Genomic DNA, 14825 nt, shown 5'->3' with positions numbered 1-14825 from the left:
GAAAAACGGAGGATGCGGTGTCTGTATTATACGTGGGTGCCGAGGAAGCCGGAAGTCGGCATGTACCTAGACGGTTTCGTGAGCCTTTTTGCAGTGGCAAACTCGGGAGCAAGTGGCTCACCTCATGCTTCGAGTAGTCCCCCTTCGTCCAAGATGGTAGGGGATTCCGGCCCATGGCTTGTATTCGCCGAGGCTCTGTGTTGACAGACGTTTCGAGACTCGTCGTGGTCGGGACTGACTCGGGATGGCCGTGTTTGTGGCCAGTCCCCGGCTCAACTGTTGCTTCACGACACCTCTGAACAGATTATAGCGTTTACGGAAGCGGTAGGCAGCAACATGGGCGTTGTCTCGCAGCGGTTGCCGTGAAAGGACCAGCCGGGCTGCCTTGGGAGCTGATCGCCACTCCTGGCATCGCGACACATGACGGTGTAAGAATTTCTAGTGCTAATCAGCTGTGCTTGCAGAAGGCCAGGCCTGCCTAGGCCATAGGCATGTGCTTCCAAATCCTCGCTTTGCTGGTACAAGTAGGCCGAGTACCTAATTACAGCGGCTCGGCGGTGGCAGTGTGTCTTGCTACGTAACAGCTAGCTACGCACCGCTCATGGGTAATGGCGAGGCGAAATTTCATGTGGAGGCGTTTGCCAGAGAAGACGTCGACTCATTCCCCAATGAGTTGAGCACAGGCCAAGCAGATTGGCTAATTAGAAGAGGACTTGTGCTCGATACCTTCTGACCGAATAGAAGGCCCTTTCGCGCTGAATAACAAGGGAAGCGATTCACCAGACTCGTGCTTTGCGCTACTTGCATGAGGAGAAGTTGGACAATTTTGTGAAAGGCGTCTGATGAGTTGATACAACTGACTACTCTCTATGCTGTTCACTATCAAGATGAAGCAGAACGAAAGAATGAATGTAAAAGATATAATCTCCTATTGAAGGTGCTCTTTCTGAAATAGCTACTCGCTCATCATAGTAATAAGATGGTCTACTGCATAAGAGCAAAGCATAACGACATTTCATAGCTTCAAGCCAATATAACCAGCTGCCATTAAAGCGGCTTGCCTGTTCTGAATTTATGAAGTGTAACAGTCGCATGATTATCCCCTTACGTAACGTCCCTACTCCTCGAAATGTATCTTCTGGTCGATCGGCCGGTCAGGCTCAGACTTCAACTTTAAGCAGCAGGAAGGCAGATTATATAAGAGAGAGATTCCTCTAAGGTCGATTCTATATTTGTCTGGCAGGCAATTCCTATTTCGTACTTTCCCTCCCTAGTCCTCGCAAGATTTAGTCACATCGCCCTGCACTATCTTAGGCGGCTCAGGCTCATTCTTCGCGCAGCAGCTAGGCAGGTCCTCTACCCTTAATAGAGGGACGAAGAAAGGGTCGACTTTATGTTCGTCTTTCAGGCATCCCCCACGTCGTTCTACATGTCCCGGCTCGCAAATCCCGTTGTCGTCAGGGACAGTCGGTTTTTCATTCTCGACAGGGTTCGCCGGGTCTGTCTTAGGCGGCTCAGGCTCATTCTTCGCGCAGCAGCGAGACTTCACTAGCTCCTCTTTGTATAATAGAGGGATGCCGAGAGGTTCGACTTCATGTTCGCCTGGCAGGCAGTTCCCATTTCGTGATATACCTAATATACCTCCCTGGCCGAGGCAATTCGTGCCCTTGGCTCGAAATCGGCAGCAGCGCACGCCACGCAGGTCATGGGCGATATCCTCTTCGCCTTCGCCGCATTGAGAAGACATACGTGTTTTTTTACCCCCCTGCTCAAGGCAACTTTTCTGCGGGTCGCCTGGTATCTGGTCATGCCGGGGTAGGGCAGAGGCTAGAGCAGCCGTGCAGGCGAATAAGACGGCGTACTTCATGGTGGAGGGGGGGTTCAGCTCTGAGATGTAGATGCTAGCGCGGATAGGTAGAGCGGCAGTAACAAGTAGGACTAGAAGTGATGCTTGAAAGCGAGACTTGATAGATGACAACGGTAGTCGTGCGTGGAGTGCCGGCGAACAAGAAGACGACTGAACCAGTGTGAACCTCGGGTATTTATAGAGGAATTGGAGGCGCCATGTCCTGACTCGTAACCGTATATTAAGGACCAGTCTTACAGGCGACTACGTACGCGCAAGCATTGCCAGTTTTAATTGCAATGTTGGAAATAAACGAGGGAGGCTCCTCTCTGATTCATGCAGCTACATACATCCTAGCTCCAACGTGCATCTGAAGAGTATCTATTATCTAACAAGGCACTACTATGGTGCCTTGTGCATACTTGTACGCTCATTTCAGGCGACCGCGTGTAGTTATTCTCCTCTTGCTCTTTTCTCCTCGAGTGTACAGCTAATACTGGTAACGCTTACACGCGGTTGCCTGCACGGCTAGTTCTTTACAATTTCCACCAAAGAGGCTGTCGATGCCAAAGGATATGGTCTCAAACTGTCGCACGGCACGGCGTACTCCGTACTCCGTACCCACTCAGGTATTTGGCCACGTAAGCGCACGGAATTAGGATAATGCGCACACGAATCGTGGACCCGAGCGCCCCTGCCCCTGTTGTAGCTCACTTAAGCTTTTGCGACACAAACTAGTTCTCCTAATTTTGCTTAGCTCCCTCGTTGGCTTCCTATTGCGGCATACTCTGACGGCTCTAACTTTTCTCGTCATCATCGTCGCTTAGATGTAGGTGACAGGGAGAGGCCTTGAATTGATTGAGCTACAAAAGAGAGAATCATGTGCGCCCCCTGAAAACGGGCGCTCCGCTCCTCGACTCGTGTGCGCATCATCACATCCAGTGCGCATCACGTGGCCGGACAGATGCCCAATCTAGCCAGCGGGCTTGTTGTGCCGGGCGACAAGATTGATACTTTGCGGGCCCCAGGCCAGCTGCATCGCGCAACTACAAGACGAGGGAAAAGTCGCCGCTCGGCACATGTTGGTCAGGATTGCAAGTCCCCCATCACCCACGGCTTTGGCTCAAGTACAGCACAGCAGTGACAGGGATCCGCAGCAACAGAACTGGTATACTTCAACGCTGGACGCTGGGTTAGAGTTGAGACGATGCGCACCCAAGACGGCTGAATCATAGACGTGTTCTTTCATGTCCGTTCGGTTTCAGTGCTACCAAATCCTGAGTGGAACGGCATTGGAAGTGGAGTAGTCTAGGGCGCCTACAACGTCAGTAGTACAACAACTGTAAGAGTGCTTAGTACCCCCTGCTATTTTGGTAACCTCAGCACGCTGACGGAGTATTAGAAGCCGTCGAGAATCAGGGTCCAAAACTTTGTCCCAAAGTCTAATAACTAGCTAAAGGTGAATGGACGAGACAGGGTGAAACCGAGGGCGTAACAAGCTGATGCGGCGAGTGGAGTGCCCATGCATTAATTAATAACTCTGCAAGAGACAATGCAAAGCACGGAGGAAGAAGCAGAGCAACAAGGTAAATGAGCAGTGCTGTTTTACAACGGACACAACTTAAAAGTAGTGCCACTCGAATGTTCTAGACTTTTTCGTGTGGACAATATATCTCTTAGTACTAGGGCTCAGCTGGGCAGGCAAGCTCGAGGCTTATGAGAGCCTCATGGACAAGGAATAAATAGGAAGTACTCCCAGCCAGAACACGCACGTGCAGATTATGCCGGAACTCGGACCCGATAATAACTCGTCGTTCGCAGAGCTATGTTGAACGGGGGGGGGGGGGGCAAGGCCGCCGCCTAACGCGGCTGCAGTCATCGACATCGCAACACTGGTTATACTTATTTTTTGTAGTTTAGTATATTGATATAGGAAATTAGCCTGCCTCAGTAGGTAGCCCGCCTTAGTGTCGAGCACCATCTATTAGATAGTGAGCCCGCGGGGGCCTTTTAACAGTCGGACGATGCACCGGTATACATTCGAACTTCAAAATCCCACGGCATACTTAAGTAGAGAGCAGTTAGAACGTGGTAGTAGTCGGGGACCGTGTAGGAGCTACGAATCTACATTGACGTGAATTATAGCATCTATTTCTTACAGTACGTCTAATACAATTGGCTTCTCGCCCTTTATTAATTCCCTCGCCCCGATGCCTCCGCTAATATTCCCGGCTTCAGACAAGTAGTCCGCCCAATACCACTGACGAACCGGCCAATTCCAGTGTTTTCTGCATCCTCAACAGTCCGGTCCGTCGGTGGCCCTGTCCCACGTCTCCTTGCACAAGTTGAGAAACACCTTACCGAGCGCGGCACGGTGAAGCGGGATGAGACTGAAAAAGAGCGCCGCGGCCAGGCCATAAAGAGTCTTGGGAGGTGGGCTGCCGGGATACGTCTCCTCGACAAACCGGAAGAATTGTTCTCTCAAGCCCCCAAGCAGCGCACGATCCGATTCCGTCAGAACCGGATAATCCTCGTGCGCGGATTCATGCGCGTCTTTGAAATTTCCTTGGCAGCCAAGAACTACGTGATCGTAACCGCAGAGCGACTGGAGGACTTTGGCAAGGTCGTAGTTCACATCTCCGGTGGTGGTCAAGACGTTTCCGAGCCGGCACCGGACGTCCAGGAACCTGACCGCCTTGCCGTCAGCCGAGAGGATGGCGTTGCTGAAGACGGGGTCGCCGTGTATGACGCCGGCGGGCACGGCCGTCTTTTCCGCCTCGTACTTGTCGAGGAATTCTTCGATGCGGCCGAAGAGGTCTGCGGCAAGTGGACCCAGACCAGCGTAGCGGTCCGCATTTTCCTTGTATCTCCGGCGTAGCTTTTGGCCATAGTTGGCGTACATGTCCGGCTCGGCGTCGGGGCTCTCCGGGCCGTGTTTCTCGAACTCCTCCTTTAGCGCGGGGGAAATCTCGAGGGTCTCGGCCGAGGGAGCCTCGGCCATGTGGATCTTGTTCAGGGTCGTGAGAAACAAATGCAGGCGGCCCTTGGTGATGGATCGACCGGCCAGCAGGTGGGAAAATGTCAGGCCGGGGCAGTTCTCCATTTGAATTACATATGTCGACGTGTCCTTGATGTAGTCAACGCTGTAAATGCTCGGGAAATATCGTGCTATGCCCGGCGGGACGCGCGAGTAGAAGAACAATTCTCCGAGAATGTGGTCGCATTTGCTTGACTTGATGACCTGGTTGTTGATGATTTGAATGGTGTTGAAGTCCCGGGCCGCCACCATCCCAGTCCCAACCTTGCCCACTTGGTGAGCGGAAGAGTCGTCGGGCTCGTCCAGCAACCACCCCACCTCTTGGATCGTGTCAAGGTTGGAATTGACGGCGAGATCGTCGACGTATACATCTGCGTAGGGCTTGCCAAAGTGGACATCGTGAAACGGTATGTTGTACCTTGCCAGTTGCTGCAACGTCGTGGAGCCGACATCCGCTATGACGGCGCCGACGTTTCCGTGATGTGTTCTCATGCGGCGGGCGGTTTGCTTGTCGGAACGTCAGCGACGACCTCGTCCAGTGGGGACGCCGGGCAGAGATACGTACGATGATGATGTGATGTCCAGCACGATACAGTTGCTGGACCAACTTGATATTCGCCTCGATGGGCGGACAAGTCGAGTAGTCGCCCGCTATTGCAGGGGCCCCAACCAGAGTCATGTCCAAGTCGAAACAGAATCGGCTCTTCCTTTGGGGTAGCCTGGAAGGCAGACTGCCGGACTTGGCCCTGGCAAGAAAGCTCGTCAACTGCTCCGGTGTGCCCACGACGTTGAAGTCTTGTTCGTTCACAGGGACTCCCAGAAACGGGATGCCGTTCTCCAGCATGAGCCCGACCAGTCTAGAGGTGAAGTACTCTGCAAAGTCGGGATTGAGATGCTCTGGCCTGTCTAGGTACTCTGCTGCCCAAGCCTGGAGCTGACGCGCCGAGGGAAACACATAGGCACCAGTATTCGCCTTGTCTGAGATTGCCGTCTTCTCCTGGATGTCGACGATTCTCTCCAGGCCATCCCTGGACTGGTCAGATAGTGGCACACTGTTGAACGTGGAGGCGGGGACGGCATACTCGTTTTTTGTTTTGATGTAGGAATAGATTGGGCGATCCCCATTGTCAGGAAAGTAGATGCAAGAGCCGCAATGAGCCGGCAGGTCCCTGACAAGTTGGAGAACATCAGTCCAGTAGATGGTGTCGCAGTCTAGCGAAACCGTTCTGCGATGCAAATGCTCGACTTGCATGCCCTGCGTCGTCACGTAAAGCTAGTGTCTGCTGTTAGGTTGCGCCGCATGTGCAGGTTTTCTTTTGTTTTTCTTTTGTTTTTGTTTTTTCAAAACGACTCACAGTCTCGGCCGCACCTTTGGTCTGATGCAGCAATCTGACAAGGCGAACGTCCAACTTGGTATACGACTTGGCCAGCAGCTGTCCAACTTGGAAGTTGTCGTCAACCTCCTTGTTGATGGCCACCCACAACGTATCGCAGGGCCGTAGGCTTAGATGATCGATGATCCACAGAAGCATCGGCCTACCGACTATATTGATCAGTGGTTTCGGGTAGCGATAACCTTTTTCGGAGAAACGCGTGCCATTGCCGCCGATGGGGATGATGACATTGAGCGGCGCTTGGTCATGTCTCGAGGAAGGCATCGTGAATTCGTGCCAGCGCAACTGACGTCTCGTCGCTTGGCTATGGTTCTACGTGGCATCCAGGGAACCAGCTTGTCTTGTACACTTGTAAGTCGACGGAGACGCATGGAAACCGGCCCTTGCTTCTGGGGGGCTGCTTGGAGTTGCCGGAGGCGCCTCCGCCTCCCCTTGATTTAAGCCCACACCCCCAGGCTGCTACGTCCATTCATATATTTGTTTGCACAGGTACGGAGTAACGCTCGGGCAATGCCAGAGACCGAGCAATGCTGCACGGAGAGAGCTGTGCGGCTCTAACCACGTGTCAAGACAGGGGTCCATGGCCTAGGGGTGCCTCGATTGTCTCGGAATACTTGCAGATTGCTGACTCGTGTCCATTCGTGCGTGATTGGAGACCCCTTTAAACTGAGTTGCTCACCGCTCAGATAAAGCATGATTCGAGACCGTGTCTCGGAAACCCGTTTTTATGTGGAGCGACATGATGAGACAGTCAACGTCCAAAGCCAAGCCAAGCTTCTCGAGTTGACTTTGAATTTGCAATCCCATCCCACAAAGCCATCTTTACATCTGTAGCAATTTATTTACTGTCATCGGCGAGTCGGCACCAGTTTCGCTTTCCGCTCTGCCATCGCTTGCCTCTTCACCGCGGCAGCAGGCCCACGCCATGGCTACATCGAAAAATGCCACCAGTCTTGCGCGAGGGCTGGCTCGGGTTTTATCTCACAGGCGTTGGTATGCCGCGTACAGCGCCGCTGCCCTCGTCTCGATCCAGGTCGGGATAGGCATCGTCCTGAAAGCGGCGCAGACGGACAATCATTATGCCTTTTCGCCGTCGTCGTCCGTCACCATCTCCGAGTACCTGAAGATGCTCTTGGCCATTGGCTTCTTCTATCGCGAGTGGGCGGCAAGGGTTGCGGAAAACGCAGGGCGAGCCTATCTGCCGGTTTCCGCATCTGACGACTCTGTCCCCCTGACACACGAGGCGGAAAGACGAGCCGAGGAGGATGACGAGCAGCACGAAACGGGGGACGAGGCTCTGCGGAAAACAAGGCCCTGGGTAGAGCGTTCGTTTCTGACAGCCGTGAGGAGGGAGGTCTCTACCGACATAGCGTTCGGGCTGGGCCTCTTGTCGCTGTTCTACGTCCTCATCAACAACTTGGTTCGTCAGGCGCCGGGAGCAGAGTGCCTGTGCAAAGCTGCCCGTGGTTATTGACATTGTGCGCAGGTTTTCGTCAGCTACCAAGTTGCCGACCCGGCCACCATCTCGTTGACCAAGAGCGGCGTGACGTGCGTCACGGCCTTGGTCCTGATATTCACCCTCAACACCAAGGTCACTGGCGTACAGTGGCTCGCCATCGTCCTGCAGGTACGGGCTACCACGTCTCTTGCTGCAGCAGCTCGTTGTCTGACTGGCCGCAGGTTTGCGGCTTGTTCGTCACGCAATATGATCCGACGGCCGGCGGCGCATACTCGGTCGGGGTCTACCTCCTCCTGATCTTTCAAGTGTTCCTGAGTGCAGTATCTGGCGTTGTCAACCAGGGCCTCCTGCAAGCGAGCGGCGCCAGCTTACATGCGAGCAATATCATCCTGTACGGCTCCGGCGCATGGACTAACTTGCTGTGCCACGTGATCATGAGAAGCACCAAGCCCGACGAACCGGGATTCTTCGAGGGCTACGGCAGCCTGCACGCCGTCTTGATCATCGTGAACAACGTCTTGATCGGCCTCGCCATGAACGCAGTGTATAAATGTAAGTGCTCCGCTCCCTGGGCATCCGTCACCGGCGCCACTGAATCCCAACGACAAAGCAGACGCCGACGCAATCGTGAAGTGTCTCGCAACGGCCATCGCCACGGCCATACTCATCTTTCTGTCGCCCATATTCTTCGGGACGACTTTCAACCTGTTGATCGTCCCCGGATCCGTAGTCGTGTTTGGCGCCTCGTGGCTATACGCCACGAATCCGAGTCCAACACCGACGAAGCCCAGCCAGAACGGCTCGCATGCAAGCACCTCCCAGCACCGCCCTTGGACGCGGCTGCCAGCGGTGCGAAGACTCTATCCGGTCCTGTATGGGATAGCTCAGCTCGTCGCCTTGGCCATGATAGCTGCCATGTCCAGGTCCGGACTCTCGGCTTCCCACATTGTCGGCGAGAAGAACGGTCAATCCGCAGCCGTCAGGTCACCGTTTGAAAAGACGCTCGGGTTCGTTCTCTGGAACGAGGCGCGCCCGGAACGCATCCCGCACGTCATGAAATACCAACCCTTTTTCCACTCTCTGCACATCTCCATGCCGAACCAGACGGCTCCACGGCAGGGGTTGAACCACGAAAGCCTGGGGCAGGACGCGGCCACCATCACCTTCACCATCTACCGCCAGGTGGCGTTGACAATGCAAGTCATTCTGGACAGCCAGCCTGACGTGAGCGGTCTCTTCTACTTTCACTTCGATTCCTGGATCGACCCCCTCGCGTGGAGTGACATAAACCTGGAACAGCTCCACTTTCCCGCCTTTACCGACAAGACGAAACGGCCATTTACCGTGTGCATGAAGGACACGGCGAAGCAGGAGTGGTGGGGATGGGAGAAGGGAATCCACAAAAAGGCGCTGGAAGCAGTCTCGGCAGCCAAGTCGAGCGTCTTGACCCGAAACTACACGATAAACGACGGCGAGTGGTGCTTGGGATGGAGCGACATATACTACATACCGAGGCGGTTCTTTGCAGACTTCATCCGCCTCGCCCGGGTCTTCTCCGACCCCCGGTTCGACGTTTTCCACGAGGTGGCGATACCGACAATCGTCCACATCATCGACAACAGCCGCCGCGAAAGCCCCGACAGGCCAGTCGTTGATGGGATCAGCGACTGTTGGGGTGACTGCTGCAGTTCCAACCCCTCCGTGGGCGACGTACTTGGCCATCGTTGCGGCCATCGTCTGGACTACCGCAATGAGACGGTAACGGACGCCTTCTTTGCAAAGCTGGCGAGTGAAGCATCCTTGCTGAAGAAATACCAATAGCGATGGAGGTTGGAGACGCCAATGTAAAGGAGTTCATCAAGTATTGAAGAGATGTGTATTTATACATGTAATTAGTACAACCACAAACTAAACTACACCGGCGTCCGGCGTACGACTTGGTGAAACCAAAACTCGACCCGGTCATGGTTTTGGCGTGTCTAGGACTAGACGTGACGTCCAACCGCCCAGATGACTCCTTGGTGTGTCTGCCAAGATGAAGCACGGCTACTTTATCCCTTGGGTGTGACGATCTAGAGCTACGCAGTCCAGTCCACGTTGCCCGTGGCCATGTATACGTGTATTGTTAGGCCATGTTGGCAACTGGCGTGGCTTTGATGGCTGGTTTTCGACACACCTCGTCGAAATACCTGCTGAATCGAACTACTGGCCTGTCGACCAAGCGCCAAAAGATGTCTGCAACCCAGACGGTGAGGCCCATTACAAGCACAATGTCAACCACCAAGACTGCCGCTCTCTTCCACTGGCCGTCATCTGCCCCAAACCAGGAGTGCACCTTGGACTTGATGTCCGCTCCGGCAGTTATCTGAATGCCATGATGCACGAGGTAGACCGAGTAGGACACGTCCCCCAGGTACTGAGCGACCGGCGTCGTGAAGGCCCTCTGCAGAGTCGGGACCCGGAAGAGGGCCGCACACACCAGCACCGCGGAGACGCTGCACCAGAACTTGGCGGGCAAGATGAATCCGTCGCCATCTCGATAGACTTTCGGGGTGTGTGAGAGGAGCCAGCGAAAGCCGGGCGAGATCTCGGCGCGCTCCATGGGATACCCCGCCAGGTAGAGGCCGACGAGGAACACGGCGATCCAGAGAGCCGACTGGAGTCGTGACGTCCACGGCCCGCACCTTGCCGCGCTCCTGCTCCCGTTCTCCTGCCGCTGGCCTCTTCTGCGCTCCTCGATGACGGCCTCGACCTCGGCGGCAAAGAGACCGACCATGAACAGGGCAACCGCCCAATGGCCGCTCGCATAGGCGTGGATTACCAAGGCGCCAACGACGAGCAGTCGCATCCGTGCGGAGCCGCGAGACGCCGAGGATGACGAGAAAGAGCAGCATGGAGCAGCAGAACTCGATGGGAATGGTGAAAAGGTCAGCGTTGTGCTTGTCCCAGCGCCAGCAAAAGACGAGCGCGCTCACTTGGGCGTAGACGTCGCTCATCATGGTCGACACGGGCGGCGGACCCGAGTACACGCACGGGACGACGACCTTTTCAAACGTGATGCCGGCGATGCTGGGCAGGAAGAGGCGCAGCCCGCGCCGGAAGATGAGCGACACGAGCGACTCGGAGAGCCTCTCGTGCTCGCCGGACCGGATCAGGAGGAGGCTCTTGTACGACAGGACGAATCCAGAGATGAGGAAGAAGAAGGCAACCATGGGGACGCCGAGGAAGAGGACGCGTATGAAGGGGAGCTGCAGGAGATTTGATCCCATCCCCTCCCGCTCGTTGACGCCCCAGGTTTCATTTACCCACACGTTGTCTGGCTGTATACCGGCCAGGTGGAAGACGGCCACGATGAAGGCGGCGTACCCTCGCAGTCCATCGAGGAACGACGTCTTGTGCAGCGCCCGCGGCTTGGACGGGTAGTAGATGTTGCTGATGAAGCTGGGGGCGACGGCGACGAGCGATGGACGGACAAGAGCCAAGGCCCTGTGCAGGGAGAGGGAGAGGGAATGGGTGATTTCGGTACAGGACCTACGGCCTCGCTGGCATGCGCCGAGTTCGCCATCGTCCGAGCTGGAGAGGAGGCTCAGGGAGAGCTCGTCGGGCTGGTCGGATCGGCCCGGGGGACGGCTGAGAAAGGAGCGAGCCCTGGCTGCCCCGATGTAGAGTCGACGCAAGAGGTAGTCGGCCATGGCGAGGGTCGACGTGAGATTCTAGTCACATTTGTCATGCGAGTGAGTCACAAAATAGCCAATATACTGGCGACAGAGGCGCCGATTTCTTTTTTATTCATGAGAATCGTCTAGTGAATCAATAAAAGACGGCATCATGGCGATATTGTCTTGCGAGTCGCGTCGCCACAGCTACAAGATCCCACGTCTGCTGCGGCTTATCTTGGCATTGTTGAGAGTCCAGCCGGGCCCATCTTTCATTTGAGGCTTGGTGTCTGAAACTGAAGAGTCATGACCCGAGGTCATGGCCACGTTTTGCCCACCACGCCGACAAGCCGACGCCCGGTATCGCGGGATCGATGGTGTATCAACGGCGCACGGTGACGGGCTCCACAACGGCACCTGGCGAGTCGCGGCCTCAGGTGACAAAAGCGGCACCCTGAATTATAGCACGCCCAAACACCATGGAACGCGATGACGAGGCTGCCCTTTGCGCTTGGTGTTTTGCTTGTCAATAGCGGCGAGCCCACCTGTAAGCGCCGTGCATTGCGGCGTCGGCGTGCGTGGCGGCAGCGGCTGGTCGCGCGACGACGACTACATGGGTGGGCCCTAGCGGGCCTTTTTAGTAGTGGGGCGTTGCACGAGCAGTGGCCGTTTCAGCATGCAGGTGCGAGCGAGGGAGGCACGACTCACACAGCCGTGCAGCCGGACGGCTCGGCTCCGTGTCGGCCACGTGTTTCGTCCGCCCTTCTCTTGAAATCGCACCAGGTATGGCTTCAATACTCGTCAATTCCTCAACCCACAACACTCGAGTAGGTCGAGGGACATCCTCAGTATAGATGCATTTTTCAGCCCTCGTATACTTCTCCACCCTGTGATCCACTCGCCATTCCTCGCCTGTTCCAACTCCAACACCGCACGTCACACCTCGCCTCCGTCTGTCCAAGGTCGTTGCAAACTATTGAATCTTTGGCCAGTCTCGACGACCTCGCGAGATCTTCTGGAAATGCGCCTTTACTACACTGCAAATCGAGGTCCAAGGTACTCGGCCCCTCGGCGGGGTGCAGGTGCAGCTTTGCTGGGAGCTTGGAGCTGACGACTGTTCAATTTAGCTGGAGGAATGCGCTGTTGCGGATTGTAGCTGCCTGCGCCGGAGTGTCGTTTCTTGCCCTCGGCCTCACTGGCTACTTGTTCGTGCTGCCGACGAAATCGTTTCCGCGGCCGGCCAAACCGGCAGCAGAAACCGACTTTGTCCTCTCCGGTCCCACGCCGCAATTAACAGCCCATGACAATTATCAGGACCGCTTGGAGGCTCTCAACACGAGCGACCCCGTCCCCGTCCTCGACGGACAGGCGCTCGCGGACCTGAAAAGTTTTCGATATGCCGTCTTCCTCCCGACATTTGTGCGCCGCTTCATCACCTGTTGCCGGTACGAGGCTAACGCGCGGGTCCTCTAGACTGGCCACTTTTCTCTCGCCGCCGATTTCTTTCGGTCCATCATGTGTCTCTGCCTCGACCATGCCGAAGTCGACTTTTATGCCATCGTCTCCGACTCTGGCGAGGAGAAGAGCTTCCGAGGAATCCTCGACGCGCTGCAGCCCTGTGGGCAGGCCTTCGGCCGCTGGGACGTACCCCCCAGTAATATCAATGGACCTGCGCCAAAGGTTGAAATCGTCAACATGTATGACATCCTGCCGGAGTTCTTTCGCGGAGACAACGTAACTCGGGAGAGCACGTCATACATCCTCGATACGTACGGCAAGTTCGCCTACCAGTCCATCAAGAAACTGGCGTCGGCGATGCACTTCGAGTACGACCACGCACTCTGGCTCGACTCGGAAGCCATTGCCGTTCGACCTTTTCGGCTCCGCCAGACATTCGACACGCACATCAAGGCGCCGGCCGTGTTCCGCTCGAGGATGCGCAACACAGACTTCATGGGAGAGATCATGAACAACTCGGCCAAGGTGCTCGGCCGATCCATCGACTCCTTCGGCCCATTGCTCTGGACTCTGGAAAGGTGGGCTGCCGACTCGGTTCCCCAAGCATGCCCGCTCGACGGCTAACAAGCGCCCCGGCGCAGCGTGCAGTGGATCATCGAGAGAGACGTGCTCCGCGACATGGTGCGGTACGTCGAGGCCGCGCACGGCCGCGACTTCTGGTCCGTCTGGACCGAGAACCACGGTCCGTTCGAGATCAACCTCTACAACCTGCACATTGTGGCGCGGAAGCTAGAGACCGTGAGCTCCGTCTTCTCAAAGTACGCAGTTTTGGAGACGGAGCGAGAAATGATCCGATTCGGCATCGGTAAGTAGGGCCTGCTTCGCGGCCATGCGCGCACAGCAACAGGGGCTGACCTGGCCCGGGGGGCCGATTTTAGCACCCGCCTTTCCGGAGATGGAGTTCCAAAAAGGCACCGGCTTCTTGGAAAGGGGGTACAATCTCCTCCGCAGGCCCGAGATCCAGCCCAACTTTTCCGCCTTTCTGCGGAGATACGGCCAGCGCCTTTTCCGGCTCGATGACTTGACCGTGGCACCGCCCGAGACTGTGACCAGATTTATCCTCGACACGCCGTTGGACCTTCTTGTGTGCGGAGCGCCGCCCTTGCACGGTTGGTGGCGCCACGGTCAGGATGCTAGTCCGCCCGGAGTCGTGTGAGCGTTGCTCCCATGGCCACGACAGTCGGCGCACGAGGGTCTCGTCGAGTTTCTTGCGTACACGGGGCCCGTTGGTTGGGTCATCTGGGCTTTTGGAAGACTGACCCTTGACACTGCGGTCATCAGCCGAATGGAGCTGTTGCCCCGACCCGAGCCCGTGATGCTGTCACATATTGCATCGGGAGCTATGGCTCAGGGGCGTTATGTACCGGCTGACGGCAGGGGTTGGCCGTAGATAAAGGACGCAACCCTCCGCCGAGTTATTATAGCAGTGTGTTGTAGACTAGCCTGATGGGGTCCATGGCGGGTGCCGGCCGCAGTCATGCAAGTGGTGCAATATGGGCTGGTCACCATGATTAGGCTCGGGGCAAATAACTCGGCTTGTCATGAGTCGTTGGTTCCTCCGTCTAGAGGACCCGACTGACAGAGCTGTATGATGGGAGAACATGCAATGCGTGTCTGACCTGACTTGGATGACTGTGGCATGAAGAGCAAATGCCTTGGCGCGGCCCCGCGTGTTGGCTATGAGGGCATCGTGACTCGTGACAGCTGCAACCTTTATGCGTTGCGGCCGGGCATATGGTTGAGGTTGCGGCTCGACGGCAATTTCCGTGTCCGTGTGACAGGCGGGGTTGCCGGACCCCAAACCTCGGATCATTAGGCCGGAAGAATTGGGAAATGGCGCTCTGGGGCGATCGGAAGCCGGCCTTGCTCACTCTCGCAAGAAATTCACTTCGTCTTTTGACAAGACAATTGCCGC

At 56.0% G+C, this 14825-nt stretch overlaps 4 protein-coding genes across 4 annotated transcripts; 2 read left to right on the top strand and 2 right to left on the bottom strand.

Moving 5' to 3' along the window:
- Window positions 1–4142: 4142 nt before the first annotated feature.
- On the bottom strand, window positions 4143–6541 carry MAM_02171 (protein phosphatase 2A A subunit (ISS); the record flags this gene model as incomplete). The annotated part of the gene is made up of 3 exons (XM_040820970.1): window positions 4143–5390; window positions 5449–6156; window positions 6239–6541. 3 exons carry the CDS (start codon window positions 6539–6541, stop codon window positions 4143–4145), a joined length of 2259 nt encoding a protein of 752 aa, XP_040681313.1.
- Window positions 6542–7202: 661 nt separating this feature from the next.
- MAM_02170 (Nucleotide-sugar transporter) lies at window positions 7203–9557 on the top strand (the record flags this gene model as incomplete). Its single annotated transcript, XM_040820969.1, has 4 exons — window positions 7203–7697; window positions 7764–7904; window positions 7958–8585; window positions 8647–9557. 4 exons carry the CDS (start codon window positions 7203–7205, stop codon window positions 9555–9557), a joined length of 2175 nt encoding a protein of 724 aa, XP_040681312.1.
- Window positions 9558–9787: 230 nt separating this feature from the next.
- Window positions 9788–11428, bottom strand: MAM_02169 (Acyltransferase 3; the record flags this gene model as incomplete). Its single annotated transcript, XM_040820968.1, has 3 exons — window positions 9788–9808; window positions 9913–10537; window positions 10644–11428. The coding sequence occupies 3 exons, from the start codon at window positions 11426–11428 to the stop codon at window positions 9788–9790; spliced, it is 1431 nt and encodes a 476-aa protein (XP_040681311.1).
- A 1479-nt stretch (window positions 11429–12907) lies between these two features.
- Window positions 12908–14066, top strand: MAM_02168 (uncharacterized protein; the record flags this gene model as incomplete). Its single annotated transcript, XM_040820967.1, has 3 exons — window positions 12908–13428; window positions 13492–13715; window positions 13789–14066. The coding sequence occupies 3 exons, from the start codon at window positions 12908–12910 to the stop codon at window positions 14064–14066; spliced, it is 1023 nt and encodes a 340-aa protein (XP_040681310.1).
- Between the last annotated feature and the right edge of the window lie 759 nt (window positions 14067–14825).

Source organism: Metarhizium album, assembly GCF_000804445.1.
Source record: "Metarhizium album ARSEF 1941 chromosome Unknown scaffold_3, whole genome shotgun sequence".
Taxonomy (NCBI): domain Eukaryota; kingdom Fungi; phylum Ascomycota; class Sordariomycetes; order Hypocreales; family Clavicipitaceae; genus Metarhizium; species Metarhizium album.
The sequence above is the reverse complement of the archived record's forward strand: the minus strand, read 5'-3'. Positions and strand labels throughout refer to the sequence as shown.